This window comes from Garra rufa, chromosome 14, assembly GCF_049309525.1.
Source record: "Garra rufa chromosome 14, GarRuf1.0, whole genome shotgun sequence".
NCBI lineage: Eukaryota > Metazoa > Chordata > Actinopteri > Cypriniformes > Cyprinidae > Garra > Garra rufa.
In genome coordinates, this window is record NC_133374.1 from 14,151,226 (window position 1) to 14,168,613 (window position 17,388).

At 33.3% G+C, this 17,388-nt stretch overlaps 3 protein-coding genes across 3 annotated transcripts in view; 2 read left to right on the forward strand and 1 right to left on the reverse strand.

Moving 5' to 3' along the window:
* The window catches only part of b3glcta (beta 3-glucosyltransferase a), a 397,462-nt gene that overhangs the window by 237,869 nt on the left and 142,205 nt on the right, over window positions 1-17,388 (reverse strand). The window lies entirely within an intron of this gene.
* Window positions 7-12,773, forward strand: fhdc4 (FH2 domain containing 4). Its single transcript, XM_073818039.1, has 11 exons — window positions 7-26; window positions 2,279-2,340; window positions 3,259-3,361; window positions 3,576-3,661; window positions 3,877-3,977; window positions 6,694-6,764; window positions 6,905-7,012; window positions 7,114-7,184; window positions 9,271-9,388; window positions 9,636-9,800; window positions 10,070-12,773. Exons 1-11 carry the CDS (start codon window positions 24-26, stop codon window positions 11,114-11,116), a joined length of 1,935 nt encoding a protein of 644 aa, XP_073674140.1. The 5' UTR covers window positions 7-23; the 3' UTR covers window positions 11,117-12,773.
* The window catches only part of trim3a (tripartite motif containing 3a), a 42,199-nt gene continuing 39,894 nt past the window's right edge, over window positions 15,084-17,388 (forward strand). The window contains exon 1 of the mRNA XM_073818243.1: window positions 15,084-15,224. The gene's annotated coding sequence lies outside the window, so the exon portion shown is untranslated. The remainder of the gene's footprint in view (window positions 15,225-17,388) is intronic.

Genomic DNA, 17,388 nt, shown 5'->3' on the forward strand with positions numbered 1-17,388 from the left:
CGAGCACTGCCCCGGGACCCGAAATGGTGAGTTCAAGTAGAATGTGCTAGAAATGTTGTTTGTACCTGCGGGCTTACTGTAAATGGGTGTTTCCAGACACATTTCATTGGAGAGATTTGCATATGCTTACATCAAGGTTGTCATTGGGGAAGGGACAGTGACTGTCTGAGCCAGTCTGTAATAGAGATGACTTTTAGTTAGCTGTATTCTCACTTTACTTATATACACTGTTTATTTTAGGCTCTGTAATTGTTGCTGTAGTAATGATTACAGAGATAAAGGTGATTAAAGCATCATACATTTTTTATGCTGCATGCATGAGGTGTCATAATTGTTAGTTTTGCATAAACCGTTTCTTTATGGCCACCTATCTTTTACGTAGTGTGCTTTTAGAGTATTACTGTCTAAAGCTACTAACCCTTCAATTTAGTTTTTTTTTTGTGTGTGTGTAATATATGTATACAGTCAAACCACTATCCAGACACCTTTAACATTCTCACATTATCACAGTTTATTTGCTATAGTTTAAAAATGGTAATGAAATACGAGAAGAAAAAAAGAGTTAAACTGTATCAGAACAAATTCATTTTGATAATAACAAATGAGTTAGAGTCAAATCAAATTTTATTCAGACACATTCAAAATTTCTCACGTGATCACAGTTTTTTTGCTATGGTTTAAAAGAAATGGTAATAAAATATGGCAAGAAATCAAGAGTTAAACTGTATCAGAAAAAATTAATCTTGATAATGTCAGATAACTTTGATAGAAATGTATGAAACAAAACATGGTCAGGTCAAAGTGTCAAGTTTTTATGATGATTTCATAATTTGGTCATGTTAAATAGTCTGTATATATATATATATATATATATATATATATATATATATATATATATTTATATTTGTATAACCCAATGCATTTAGGTTCATTCGGTCATGTTACATAATCTTTTACATTAATCTTGAGTAATATAGCACACACACACACACACACACATATATATATATATACAACATATATATAACACACTTACTTATTTATTTTATTTAACATGTCTGAATAAGCCTAAATGGTCATTGGGTTACACACACACACAATATATATATATATATATATATATATATATATATATATAATATATATATATATATTCATATATATATATATATATATTCATAAATGTGTGTAACCAAATGCATTTAGGTTGATTCAGTCATGTTCAATGATCAATGTGTATATATAAATGTTTTTTATTAATTTTTTTATTGTTTTACCTGAAAGAATCTTTGTGTTCAAGATGTTAACAACAACAACAACAACTAAATTTAATATATAATATATAAATGAAGATACAATTGAGTAAAGTAACACATGCATGTTATGCTTCTGTGGATCAAATATTATTTGTTGCCATAATTTCTGTTTTTTATATAAGTTTTACATAAGTTTTATATTGTATGTAAGTGTAATATATTGCATAATAAATTCAGCAAAATGTGCCAAAGTCATGACATTTTGTCTGAGAACATCTGTTTATAAACAGGCTTTACTTCTGCCAAAGTTATATAATACAGAACTAATTGGTAACTATTAGAAATGTGGAAAAGAGAAGTTCCTAAAAGGAAATTAAAATAACAGTCTAATTTCAAATTTGAACTGGCGTGTTTTACAGAAAAATCCCATGTGATTGTTAATTTTAGCGCATTGTTTGGAAAGATTCATACATTTTTTAGTGTTGTATCCATGATTTGTCATGCTGTGGCCCACGGCCAGGAAAAACAGTCTAGTAACTAGATTTGATGTTACTTTCTCTTGGAAAAAATACTTACAGTCATTCGAAAGACAATACTGTGACATTTATGGAAGACACTAGACTATGTTTGTCCTTTGATCTACACTCTTTTTAGAGGTGGAGTGATTCTTCTTTTCTGTAAGTGTTTACATAAGGTGGACTCCGCCGATATTGAATAGCTTTCATTTCAAAAACGTTGTGATGCAGAGCATCTAATTTTACACATCTAACCGTTGAATCACATCATCACAACGTTCCGGTGATTATTCTTAATTCAAGAAATTAATAGGCAGGGTTGTTGTTATTCAGAAATCATCATTATTTTTAATAGTTCATAGATGATGAAGCACATTAGGGTGGAGTAAATGCTTAGTGCAGTCTGTTTACATTTATGTTAATGATGTAATATCCATAAAAAGTCTGAATGCTGTCTTTGTCAATCGTTGTTCATACAATATAATGACTTTTTTTTTCCTTTGCCAGGTGACCATCCTCAACTCCAAGAAGAACATGAACATTGGTATTTTCCTCAAGCAGTTCAAAAGGTGAGTGCATCATGAAGGAGTATTAAGGAACGCTCTCTATTTCGTCAGCAGATCCTAGGGTGGAAACACACAGGAGTCATATGATGAACTAATCACATGTCTCTGCAAGCCAAATGAATTTTTGTCTGACAACATCAGGCAGTTCATATCTTAAGCATGAAGATAAGACTCAGTTTGCATTATTCACATCATCAGCGTTTCCCTTAATCATGCAGTGTTTCTCTTTAGATATTGATTAGTTGATTGTGACAGTTCAACTTTGACTTGTTAATGAATACAGCGTGTTTTTTAGCACTAGAGCTTGTGATACCAGTTTGGTGTGCTTGTGTATCTCTAAAAGAGCAAGATTGGGCTTGTCTAGTGGCGGTATTTATTCATGGTTGGCCAGGAAGAGGAGATTAAGTGTATGAAGCAGTCAGAACATGGTGAAGTATGACTCACAGTGTGGAAGTCAAATGTTGGCCACTTCCTCTATACCGTACTTGCAGATCATTTGGAGAACAATGCTGAATTTTTAATAGAGTTTTACAACGTCAGGCTATTTAAAGATGAAGTGTGTTTCACTAGTGGTTAAAGTATAGATTGATTTCATACAAGTTGCTCAGACATTCCCAACAGCTGCCATTGGATGGACAAACTAGTAGTCACTGTTCATGTGTTGGGCCTTTCAAACAAACCAAGCAATGTAGACACGCCACAGAATAGCAGTGTGTACACTACTGTAAATTAACCTAGAAATGTTGTACATGTCATTGCACAAAAAACTGGGATAGAGTATAAGTTAATTAAACTGGGGTTTTATATAGTGATATTAGCAGATATCCAGTTTCATTCAATCTTTGAAAAATCTGGATTTTGTAACTCCTGAAATAGTCTGTGAAGTCCCTGATCTGTAATTCTGCCACATTTTCTCCACAGGTCAGTGAGTGGAATGATTGATGACATTATCAACGGCAGAGGAGAAAGATTTGGTACTGGGAAACTGAAGGAGTTGTGCAAAGTACTGCCAGAGGATGGAGAGGTGGGTGTAATAAATGGATCAGGGCCTTAGTTGCACTTGTTGAGCAATTCCAAGGCTTTGATAGTGTGCCAATGGCATTTGAATATATGTTTGTGTACTTCAAAAGTAAATAAGAATGTTTCATGCAGCAATTTCATTTAAATTGCAAACTAAACTTTCATTCGTTTGGACTGAAAGCTTACTGTTGTGTATTGCATTTGCTTCGTTTTTTTAGGTGCGTCAGCTTATAGCTTTTAATGGAGACTATTCAACTCTCTCTGAGGCAGATCGGTTCATGGTACAACTTGTCAAAGTTCCTTGGTGGGTGTATGCAGCCACAGAAAGACAAATACACACTTGCACAACTGTACACAGAGCGCTTTCAATACAAAGTAATTTGCATTGTAATTGCATTGCAAGTATTGATTGTCAATACAAGACAGTGAATTTGTAGGTCACTGCAAATGACTCCTAAATGTGAGTGAACTTTATATATACCATCGTGGTTATATTTCATTTGTTTGTTCTTTCTCTAGCTATGAGGAACGTTTGAACAGTTTGGTACTCAAAGAGGAATTCACCCATTTTATGGATGAAGTCAATAACTCTATTGCAGTCATGACCTCTGCAGGACAAGGTAAGATTGACATAAGTTTAAAGTAGGGCCGGGACTTTAACGCGTTAATTTAGATTAATTAATTACACAAAAATAACGCGTTAAAATTTTTTAACGCATTTTAATCGCAATACGTTTTGCACCGCGGAACGTTTCTCACTAGATGAGATTCGGCGGACCGATTATACTGGAGCACCAACTAGCGTTCAGACAAGCCAAAGACGTCCGTCCTAAATAGTATTGTATGTCCCAAATCGTAGTATGTTTAAAAAGTATTCCAAAGATTCCCGGATGGTCTACTACTTAACGATCAATGCACACTCTTAACTGCTTATATTGCCCGCAACACACTGCGCCGTGAACGAGGATTCGATTAGAACTACAAACACGCATAAAAAGTGTTAAAAAACTACAAACATGGAGGATATACGCGACCAACGGACAGGTAGAGAAAGGGGTTTGAGTGATAAATAATCAGTGTGTAACCTGATAAAAACAATTTTTTAAATGTTATCCGCGTTATATTCCATGTGCAGCAACATTTATAATGATAGGTTTGGTCATTAAAGTTTAAATGCATAATTAAGCAAACACAAGAGCAGAGTTCTCGGAATGAAAGACTCGTTAAAGAACGTGCCTCTTGCTACACTTTTAATGGCAGTATTGCACTGGTCTGTTGGACTTGGTTGAACAAAAATAAACAATATTTTGTTGCTTAAGCTTATGTATTCAGTCATTATTCAATGGTATACTAAAAATCCATGTAAAAATCTTAATTCTCACTGTTCTCAGGTCAAATATTTACATGCGATTAAAATGCGATTAATTTCGATTAATTAATTACAAAGCCTCTAATTAATTAGATTAAAATTTTTAATCGAGTCCCGGCCCTAGTTTAAAGCTTATGTTGCTAAGTCAACATAAGATGTCTTCCCTTTTCTAAAGCAGGAAAGTCACAACTTGTTTATTGTTTTCAGTAATTTATTAATTATATATATTTATAATGTAGTACTATTATATGTACTAATTTAATAATAGTAACAATGAATCATATTATACTGTATATAAATACAAATATATATTAAGGCTGTCAAATTAATCATATTCCAAATAAAAGTTTACATGCATTTGGCAAATCGATTCATCACGATTAATAGCATCCCAAATAAAAGTTTACATGCATATGTGCCAAATCGATTAATCGCAATTAATCACATCCTAAATAAAAGTTTTACATGGATGTCTGTCATCCCAAATAAAAGTTTACATGCATGTGTGCCAAATCGATTAATCGCGATTAATCACATCCTAAATAAAAGTTTTACGTGGATGTCTGTCAAATCGATTAATCATGATTAATCGTATCCCAAATTAAAGTTTACATGTATGTGTGTGTCAAATCGATTAATCGAGATAAATCACATCCAAAATAAAAGTTTGTGATTGATATAATATAATATATAGATATAAATATAGATTAATATAGATAACACAAACTTTTATTTTGGATGTGATTAGTCTTGATTAATATTATCCAAAGTGAACGTTTTTATTTACATTTTTATTATAAAAAAACTTTTATTTAGGATGTGATTAAAAATATAATAATAAAAATAATTAAAAATAAAGTTTACATGTATATGTCAAAGTTCATATGTATGTGCCAAATCGATTATTCGCGATTGACCTTCGCGATTAAGATCACATCCTAAAATAAAAGTTTACATGTATGTGTTAAATTAATCAATCATGATTAATCGCATTTTAAATAAAAGTTTACATGTATGTGTCAAATCGATTAATCGCATACCAAGCAAAAGTTTACATATATGCGTGTTAAATCGATTAATCACATCCTAAATAAAAGTTTACATGTATGTCAAATCGATTAATCACATCCCAAACAAAAGTTTACATGTATGTTTGTTAAATTGATTAATCACATCTTAAATAAAAGTTCACATGTATGTAAAATCGATTGATCGCGATTAATTGCATCCCAAATAAAAGAACATGTATGTGTCAAATGGATCAATCACGATTAATCGCACCCTAAATTAAAGTTTACATGTACTTGTGTCAAATCAATCAATCGCCAGTTATCACATCCCAAATAAAATTTTGCATGAATGTGTGTCAAATTGATTAATCGCAATTAATCATATCCTTAATAAAAGTTTACATGTATTTCTGTCAAATCGATTAATCACAATTAATCGCATCCACCAAATAAAAGTTTACATGCATGTTAAAAAAGTTTGTGTTAACATACATGTATGTGTGTGTGTTTATATATACATATAAATATACACGGTACACACACATATATTGTGTAAACACCCATTTTCATTTTGGATGCGATTAGTCACGGTTAATTGTTCTGACAGCCCTGCTACATTTAAATATATATTTTTAAATAAATGCTTTAAATATCATGATAAATTGTAATGAAATGTCTATGAGATTTAAAAAGTTATAAATAAGTTGCATATTAAAGTATATTATGGCATTTGACTAGAGCTAGTCATTATTTTTAATAACTCATTTTAAATTGCAAATTTAAATCCTTTAATCACTTCAAAACAGTCATACTGAATCTTCATCTTATTTATGTAATTCCTTAGAGCATGACTAAGTTGTAGGTAAGTCTTAAAACATGGCTGTACTCTAGTACTTTGTTTACTAGTATGTTTGATTTATTTTATTTCACCTAACCCATGTATGAAATGATTTCCAGAGCTGCTGAAATGTGCTGATCTACATTCAGTCATTCATCTGGTCTTGAAGACAGGGAACTACATGAACTCTGTGAGTACAATCATGCCACTGTATCTAGCTTGTTAACAATGGTTAAATTCGGTCAACCTCAGAACAGTATAATGCTCTTCACATGTGAGCGTGTTTACATTGTCATAAGATCCTAATCGTTCTGTCCTCACTTCCACCAGGGAGGGTACGCTGGCAGCGCGGTGGGATTCCGGATAACGTCTCTTCTCAAACTAGCAGATACCAAAGCCAACAAGCCTGGAATGAACCTCATGCACTATGTTGCGATGGTAGCTATGATGTTTAATATTATACTGTGGTGCCAGAGCCACATAAGACACACAGCTTTATTTCCATTTTTAATTATTTTCTCATGTGTCTGTTTCCACAGCAAGCCCAGAAAATTGATGCATCGCTGCTGAAGTTCCCAGAGCAACTAAAGCACATTGGACATGGAGCAAGGTAGGCCACAAAATGCTGTTTGGAAAATACGGCACTTTCCTGTTATTCTTTTATTTAATTGTAGCTGAATATAAAAGCACACACATTACAAAAAATCTATTACGAAACCCAGCACTGTAACCAGTGTTATTTATGTTTTTAAATTAAGTTTTAGTCATTTTGTCATTTTTTTAGTTTTTGTTATTTCTAAAAATATTTCTCTTCAGCTTTAAATTAGTGATTAAATTAGTTTTAGTTGTAGTAATTTTAATGCTTATATTTGAACTATCATTCAATTAGCTGCCAAAGCAATTTCAAAGATTTTTAAGTTTTTCATCTAATATTTATATATATTAGTGCAGTCGAATCAAAATAAAAGTTTACATGCATGTGTGCCAAATCGATTAATCGCGATTAATCACATCCTAAATAAAATATTTACATAGATGTCTGTCAAATCGATTAATCATGATTAATGTATCCCAAATTCAACGTTGTGTTTGATATAATATAATATATAGATATAAATATAGATAGTATACACACATACATTGTGTAAACACAAACTTTTATTTGGGATGTGATTAATCTTGAATAATATTATCCAAAGTGAAACATTTGTGCTTACATAATATATGCGTGTGTGTGTGTGTGTACTGTACATATGAAAATACACATATACATGCTTATATTTAAGAAATATATGTAATATATATTTATATATAATATAAATTATGAATATTTGTTTAAATACTTCTGAAATATATACGTGTGTGTGTGTGTGTGTGTGTGTGTGTGTGTGTGTGTGTGTGTGTGTGTTTATATATACATATAAATATACATAATACACACATTTATATATACACACACACACACACACACACACACACACACACACACACACTGGTTTACATGTTTTATGGGGACATTCCATAGGCGTAATGGTTTTTATACTGTACAAACCGTATTTTCTATCGCCCTACACCTACCCTACACCTAAACCTAGCCCTCACAGGAGATTGTGCAAACTTTTACTTCCTCAAAAAAACTCATTGTGTATGATTTATAAGCCTGTTTCCTCATGGGGACCTGAGAAATGTCCCCACAAGGTAAAAATTTACTGGTATTCCTATCCTTGTGGGGACATTTGGTCCCCACAACGTGATGAATACCAGGTACACACACACACACACACACACACACACACACACACACACATACACACACACACACACACACACACACACACACACACACACACACACACACACACACACACACACACACACACACACACACACACACACACATATAAATGTGTATAAACACAAACTTTTATTTTGGATGCAAAATTCACGATTAATCGATTTGACATATGTAAATTTTTTATTTGGGGATGCAATTAATCACGATTAATCGATTTGACAGACATACATGTAAACTTTTATTTAGGATGTGATTAATCAATTTGACAGACATACATGTACATTTTTATTTGGGGATGCGATTAATCACGATTAATCGATTTGACAGACATACATGTAAACTCTTATTTAGGATGTGATTAATCAATTTGACAGACATACATGTACATTTTTATTTGGGGATGCGATTAATCACGATAAATCGATTTGACAGACATACATGTAAACTTTTATGTAGGATGTGAATAATCAATTTGACAGACATGTACATTTTTATTTGGGGATGCGATTAATCACGATTAATCGATTTGACAGACATACATGTAAACTCTTATTTAGGATGTGATTAATCACGATTAATCGATTTGACAGACATACATGTAAACTCTTATTTAGGATGCAATTAATCACGATTAATCGATTTGACACCACTAATATAGTTTTTCAGCTTTATTTTTATAGTTGTAGTTAACAATATTGAGTAACAATAAAATGTGTTATGCAAAACTCTGTTATATGAAATTACTCAGTAATTTCGTCTTGCATCTTGAGGTTAGAATTTCAAGCTTGCTTAAACAAAAGTCTTTCAAGTGATCTGTAAGTGTCAACTTATTGTGCTCAATACTAAATGGCACTGAAAATGCAAAAAGACTGAAATATATTGTCTGTCTTGTGCAATACAGGATCCATTTGCAGGAAATCGAGTCTGATTTCCAAAAGGAAGTGAGTAGAGTCCAGGTGGCAAAGCAAAATGCTAGTAAACATCCAGATCTGGAAGAACAAATGAGGGATTTTCTGCAGGTGAGACATTTTATATGTCACAAGTCCTTGAGACCTGTTTAGTTTATCTCTGAGTAAGACCATGTACAGTAAGTTTTTTTTGTCCAAAGTCTCTAAGTATGTTACCACACTAGTATTGAGTTTGAGTATTGATGTGCTGACAAGTCAACATCAGTACATTTCCCTGATTGCATGAAATGTTATTGTTAAATAAGATGTCAGAAGAGTTTCTACAATTTATCTTTTGTTTGTTCTTGTTCTTGTTTAGAATGCAGACACCAGGTTAAAGGAAACCGAGGCGGCTTTTAAAAACCTTTCTGCCATGAGTGATTTGGTAGCAGAGTATTTCTGCGAGGATCCAACTCAGTTCAAACTAGAGGAGTGTTGCTCCATTTTCCACTCTTTCTGTGACAAGTTCAAAAGAGCGGTTCAGGTAATTGTACCATCTAAAGCAAGCATTTTACATGTAAAATGTTTTTAATTCTAAAGAAATTAAAATGAAAATTCTGTCTTCATTTACTCACCCTCATGTGGTTCTAAACCCGTAAGACCTTTGTGTATCCTAGAACACAAATTAATATATTTTTGATCAAATCCGAGAGCTTTCTGACCCTGCATAGACCGCATATATCGTGGTACTCTCGTGAATGCTCGTGAAAAATGAATGACCTCATGCCCGTATCATTTCTCTTCTCCATATAGGATAATCTTGAACGAGAAATGGTGGAGGTGAGGCGCAGACAGCGAGAGCGTAATCAGATGACGGTCAAGCGACGTTCCACCGCCACCTGCTCCTCACGAGACAAAGACATTGAAGGAGTTGCTCTGGAGTCCATCCTACAGAGGTTCAACACTCGCCAAACGCGCCGTAGAGCCGGGACCAGTTCACCCACGCGGGCATGTCTCACTGAGAACAACAGAGAGGTCAAGAGAGAGAGCTGGATCAAAAATGCCCCGCAATCCCCTTCGACCAACAATAGCATTGATAAAGATGAGACACCCAAGCCCCCAGAGATTACAGTCTCAAGCCCAGGGCAGAAAAGCCCGGATTCCTCAGTAAATAAACCTATCGCTGTATTCACAGTAGATGAGGAGGAAGATGTCCAGACCGAGAAAGAGGTGCAAAAAATGAGAGAGGTGTCACGGAAAATTTTACAATACCAGTCCAGTCGAAGCAGCATTTCATCCGGTGAGGCTCTGTCACCGATTCTTTCCCCCAGGAAGGAGACGTTTTTCCAGGAAGACAGAAAACCGCTGCTGATCGTGGCCATAGAAGAAAACAGATCTAAAACCAGCTCTATGCTGCAAAACGGGCAGATCATCAATCGCCGGCACACAATTGCACTTCCTGAGGCCAGTTTTGGAAATACCAGCCAAGAGGATCTATTCATGCTTAGTAATCTAAACGCATCTCCGGCACCCTCTATAGGTGTTATTGGAAAAGGGAAATCTGTGGATAGTGGTATGATTGCTACACTACAAAACTCTAGCGAAACTCTTATAGATTCAGAAACAAAGCTGTCTAATTCTCAAGAGGAGTCTGTTGACTCGTCGCAATCACAATCGGCCGAGCCGGAGGCAAAGACTGACGAGACAGAGCCTAACTTGCAATTTAATCCTGGGAAGAGAAATAGCCAAACGATATCGTTTAAAAGCACTAAAGAGGGTTTCAGCTTTATGTCTTTATTTAAGCGTTGGCGTGATAAAGACAAATCAAAAGAGCTTGATTCCGACAGCGTAGACCCATGATCTTAAATAAAAAACATGTTTTTTATTTATTCAGGCATTCATGTTGGTGTCATGCTGCGTTTAAGCAAAACAAGCTTGGTGCTTTGTCACTGTTTGCTTGTTAAAATAGTGAATGGACATCCATGTCTCCTATAAACGAAAAAAAAAATGGACACATGCAATTCCATAGCATCCAAAAAATGAAAAAAAGAGATCAGTGCCTGCACTGCTCTTTATTTTACACAAGAGGGCAGTACACAACATTTTTTGTGATGATACTGCTTCTGTATCTGCAAAAATGAACCATTTGTATCACTGGACTGGATTTCACAATAACCAGTCTTAAGTAGCACAGGTATATTTGTAGCAATAGCCAAAAATACATTGTATGGGTCAAAATTATCGATTTAGTTTTAATGCCAAAAATCATTAGCATATTAAGTAAAGATCATGTTCCCTGAAGATATTTTGTACAAATCCTACCATAAATATATGAAAACGTCATTTTTAATTAGTACTTCATTTACAACTCTAAAAGCGATTTTCTCAATATTTAGATTTTTTTTGCACCCTCAGATTCTAGATTTTGAAATAGTTGTAGCTTGACCAAACATTCTCATAACAAACCATACATCAATGGAAAGCTTATTTCAGCTTTCAGATGCTGTATAAATTTCAGTTTAAAAAAATTGACCCTTATGACTGGTTTTGTGGTCCACGGTCACATTACAATGCCAAGACTAAGAGGAATTATCCTCATCTTAGATTATATACTGACCACTCAAAATAGCTGGTAAACCTGGTTGTTAATCGCCACATAAAACCAAAAATTGTAACAAAAATATTTTTTCTTTGAAAATATGTACTCGTTGAGTACACAGTCCAAATGGTCATTGTAGGTCTGAAATTCTGCTTCCAGTGCAAAGCACTCGCCTACATGATGAGAATGGGAATAGAATTTCATGTAATTTGTGGTTTTCAACGCTCTAGAAATAAAAGAAGGCCTTTTATTTGAGTCATTGCTGGAAATTGCATTTCAAGAAAATCTTTCAAGTCGCTCGCTGTTTTTAGGCAAGCTGTATTTGTATTTTGACGTGTGTGTGTGTGTGTGTGTGTATTTATGACCATGACATGGTTTTTGATGCAGTTAAACATGGTCTAAATGTTTTTGTCTGCTGAGCTTCTTACTAATAAGGAACAATGAGAAGCTAAAGGGGGCTTATCCTTGATGATGACATTAAGGCTTAGAGAGAATAGATAATGTCATGGCTTCCCATAGGCCTGCATTAGGTGGTCTAAGTGCCTTCTAGACAGCCTGGGACCCTGTGGGGGTGGAGTTTTGGGGGAGGGGGTGTTTGGCTGATTGTGTGAGTGAATCATCATCAGTCTCACAGAACTGAGAATAAAGGGTCAGCTAATTGAATGTCATGATGTGGTTATAGTCCAGCTGATCTTGAAAATGGCTGATATTGGAATGTGTAGGACAGGTTTTGGTGGCTTTAAAAAGCCTAGGAATTGTGTAATATGTATGATTTCATGCTGTTACAGTGCATGCTAAATGCTAGATCTCTAACTGTTTTTAGAGAATTTTTTTAATTTCTTTAAATATATATGAATAAACTGTTTGTAAATTTAATAAAAAATGTTGGAATGATAGCTCTTTATTTCAGTATTAAAACACAAAATTGTTAAATTATTATTATACACTAACAGTCAAAAGTTTTTGAACAGTAAGATTGAATGTTTTTAAAGAAGTAGTTTCTGCTCACCAAGCCTGCATTTTTTCTATGAGAATATATGTGACCCTGGACCACAAAACCAGTCATAAGGTTAAATTTTACAAAACTGAGATACAAAACTGAGATGTATTATACTCAATAAATAAGCTTTCTATTGATGTATGGTTTGTTAGGATAGCACAATATTTGGCTGAGATACATCTATTTGAAAATCTGGAATCTGAGGGTGCACAAAAATCAAAATACTGAGAAAATCACCTTTAAAGTTGTACAAATGAAGTTCTTAACAATGCATATTACTTAAATTACATTTTGATATGTTTACAGTAGGAATTTTACAAAACATCTTAATGGAACATGATCTTTACTTAATTTCCTAATGATTTTTGGCATAAAAGAAAAATCAATAATTTTGACCTATACAATGTATTTTTGGCTATTGCTACAAATATACCCCAGCGACTTAAGACTGGTTTTGTGGTCCAGGGTCACATATTTTAAAATGTCATTTATTCCTTTGATTTTAAAGCTGAATTTTTAGCATCATTACTCCAGTCACATGATCCTTCAGGAATCATTCTAATATTTTGATTTGCTGCTTAAAAAAACATTTATTATTATTATTATTATTATTATTATTATTATTATGTTGAAAACAGCTGAGCAAATTTTTTCAGGTTTTTTGATGAATAGAAAGTTCAAAAGAACAGCATTTATCTGAAATTATAAATGTCTTTATCATCCCCTTTGATCAATTTAAAGCATCCTTGCTAATTTTTTTTTTCTATAAAATTATGCTGACTCCAAACTATAGTGTATAATGTTTCAAAAGCTTTTCATTTCAGATAAATGCTGATCTTTGGATATTTCTATTTATCAAAGAATTCTGAGAAAAATGTACTCAACTGTTTTAAATATTGATGATGATAATAAAAAAATGTTTCTTGAATAGCAAATCAGCATATTAGAATGATTTCTGAAGAATCGTGACACTGAAGACTGAAATAATGATGCTGAAAATTTTGCTTTTAATCACAGAAATATATTACGTTTAACAAAATATTTAAATAGAAAACAGTTATTTTAAATACTAAAAATGTGTCAAATTTTTACTGTTTTTGCTGTACTTTGAATCAAATAAATACAGGCTTTTTTAAAAACGTTAAAAATCTTGTAGTGAATAAAAACAGAATTTAAATGAACCAATATTTAATAGTATAATATAAATAAAAAATATAAATATGCAAAATAGGATGTTTATTTGTTGAATAATAATACTTATTATTATTATTATTATTTATTATGCAAAACAAAATTATCATTAATATTTTGGTTGGAAGTCACACAGTTTGCAATTTTTAAATAAAATTTTTAAAGTTGCTATTATTATAAAACAAAATGATCATTACTGTCATCAAATATATTTGTTGGATGTAAAAAAAATCTGATTTATTATTATTATTTATTTGTTTTATTTGGTAGAGCACACCATATGATCCACATGTGTAATAATGTTCAGTCTATGTCTTAATGCGCTATGTCTTAATGTCTGCTGACGTGGCTCGGGAGACAGTCTGCCTCTGCCATCTGGCTGCCTTAGGCTGGATGCAGTCTCCATAGCAACCGCCACCTTCATAATGAAAGCCCAAGACTTCAGTCTTACCTCCCCCACCCAACTGTAAACAAAGCCCAACCCTTGGACTATGCAGCCTCATAACCCCACCCATACACCCTTACTTTTACTCATATCATCTACAGCCTTTTTTTTTTTTTTTTGAAGAAAGGACCAGATGTTTTAAGTCTTAAGATGTCTTTCCAGGGCGTGTACTACAATATCTCCTCATCTTTGGAATTGATGAGTGTTGTAATATGATTGCAATTCTCTTGCTATTTTTCTTTTTCTTTCCATTTTTTTATAGACGCTTTTTTACTAAAACTTGATAACACACAAAACACTTGTTTACACATACAGGCATTTGCCGTTGTATCTTTTAGAAAGCGTAATGAATAAATCACTTAACGAATCTTTTTTTTTTTAGATTCAAAAGATTCAAGTCAGTGGAATGAACCAAAAGCCCCTCAACCAGTGAATCACCCTTTTCAAGTATATGTTTTTAAATAATTACATATTCCAAAATACAAACTCTTATTGGCTACCTTAGCTCCGCCTATTCCGGTGCTGACCAATGAACGAAGATCTTTTGCATTCGCACACGCCCACAATCTCAGTTCGCTGTCCCCTCCTTGCCGACTCTCCCATTCGGAGAAAAGGACTGCAGTTTTTCATGAAAAACCCGTAAAAACCGGATTATTTAACGGGCTTTGACAATGAAAAACGGTTTCTCCCGTTATCCATGCTGACTCTTCTCTAAACCCGGCCTAAAATTCACGTGAGTGCACTAGTTTCTTACCGTCGCCGCCGCTTCGTTTTGTCATTGCGGTGAATGCGTTGATACATATGTTGAATAATTCATTGACATTTGTACAGGAGACAGGCATCTCTGTGGCTTGACGGCTGAAACCAGCCCCTGTTCTTTGTACGTTACCCACGGTTTTAGTCTTTCAGTGTTCAGTCTTTCAGTGTCCACCATCTCTGAGGATGTGAGGAAGTCTTAAAATATCTGCAGGATGTAGATTCCCCTTTATGTCATGGGGCTGTGCTTTAGGTCAACGAGTTTGACACACTATCTGTGATTGTATTCATGCTCCATTGTTTCACTGAGAATGCAGAATGCATGTCATGCCATCACATATTATTTGCACTTTTTTTTATAGCTGTTGTGTCCTTAGGCTGTGACCACTCCTGTAGAGACATCTTTTGTCTCTAGAAGTATATATTTTGTAAAGTTCATGCAAGGCCTGCTGATGAATCATCTGAATTAGATGCTTTATACGACTTCTGATATGACACTATACGTAGACAATATGTATTTATTTTTTTAATAGTGATTATTTTAGATTTAAGTGCCCCATAACCATTTTAATCTGATTTTTGACACTGTGGAAACCAAATAATCACTTGACAATAACAAAAACGTTATCCATATCTATCTATTTATCTGTCTATACTGATATACAGAAGTCAAAACTATCAACCTCTTTTTAGTATTTAGTACAGTTTACCACAGATGCTATACTGAGAAAACAGGTGCAGTCTTATTGTACATAAATGGCCCTGGTCTGTGCAGCATTTATTCCCTCAAAAGTCTTAAATGGCTTTTACAGTTTTTTTTTTCAGGCAATTTCCTCCATCATGACATGCACCATTGCTCATGCATGCATGACATAATTTTCACTTGAGAAGTGGGCAAAATATAAGCCCTTCCATCCAGGTTGTTTACACAAAGCGAGTAAAAGACGTGTTAAATATATTTTATTGTGTGTAAAAGCAGCAAGACTAATTGGAGCTGTTTTAAAAATGACAGGTATAATTATGGTAAGCAGGTTGCCATTTAGTCTTAATACATACAGCGATTAAAATATTTAATGTATATGTTATAATTCTGTGGTTAGTCATTTTGATTTGTAATGCATGTACTGAATGACAGACTACACAATCATCAGACAGTAATGATACAATAAAGCTATTCAGTTTCCAAGGATCTACTAGTTTAATGTTAAACCGCAGGAAGAAACTTTTGAACAGTAAAATGTTTAATGTTTTCTTAAAGAAGTGTCTCTGCTCACCAAACCTACATTTATTTGACCCAAACCTTTTGAAATATTTTTACTATTTAAAACAATTGTTTTCTTTTTGAATATATTTTAAAATGTAATTTATTCCTGTGATTTCAAAGCTGAATTTTTAGCATCATTACTCCAGTCAAAGGATCCTTCAGAAATCTTTCTTTGAAATCTTGAATTCCTTGCTGCTCAAAAATATTTTCTTATTGTTATGTTGAAAACAGCTTAGTAGAATTTTGTTCAGGTTTCTTTTCTTCAGCATTTATCTGAAATCGAAATCTTTTGTAACATTGTCTTTATCATCACTTTTGATCTATTTCAAACATCCTTGCTAAATAAAATGTATTAATTTCTGTAATATAATATAATATAATAAAAACTATACTACTATATACACAATAAAACTATACTGACTCCAAGCTTTTGAACGGTGTAAAAAAAAGCTTTTTATTTCAGATAAATGCTGATGTACTGAAATATTGATAATAAAAATAATAAAAATAAATGTTTCTTGAACAGCAAATCATGTGAGACTAAAGACTGGAGTAATGATGTTGAAAATTTAGCTTTGATCACAGGAATAAATTACATTTTAAACTATATTATAATAGAAAGCTGTTATTTTAAATAATAAAAATGTTTCACAATATTACTGATTTTGCTGCATTTTAGGTCAAATAAATGCAGGCTTAGTGAGCAGAAGAGATTTCTTTCAAAAACATGAAAAATCTTACTGTTCACAAACTTCTGACTGGTAATATATGTAAAGTTAAAATCTGCTAAAATAAAGCCGAGCCAGTAGTCTTGAGAAAGTTTCACCAGCCCGCTGCTCAATATAGCAGCTGTTGCCCGCTTTGGCACACTAAATGC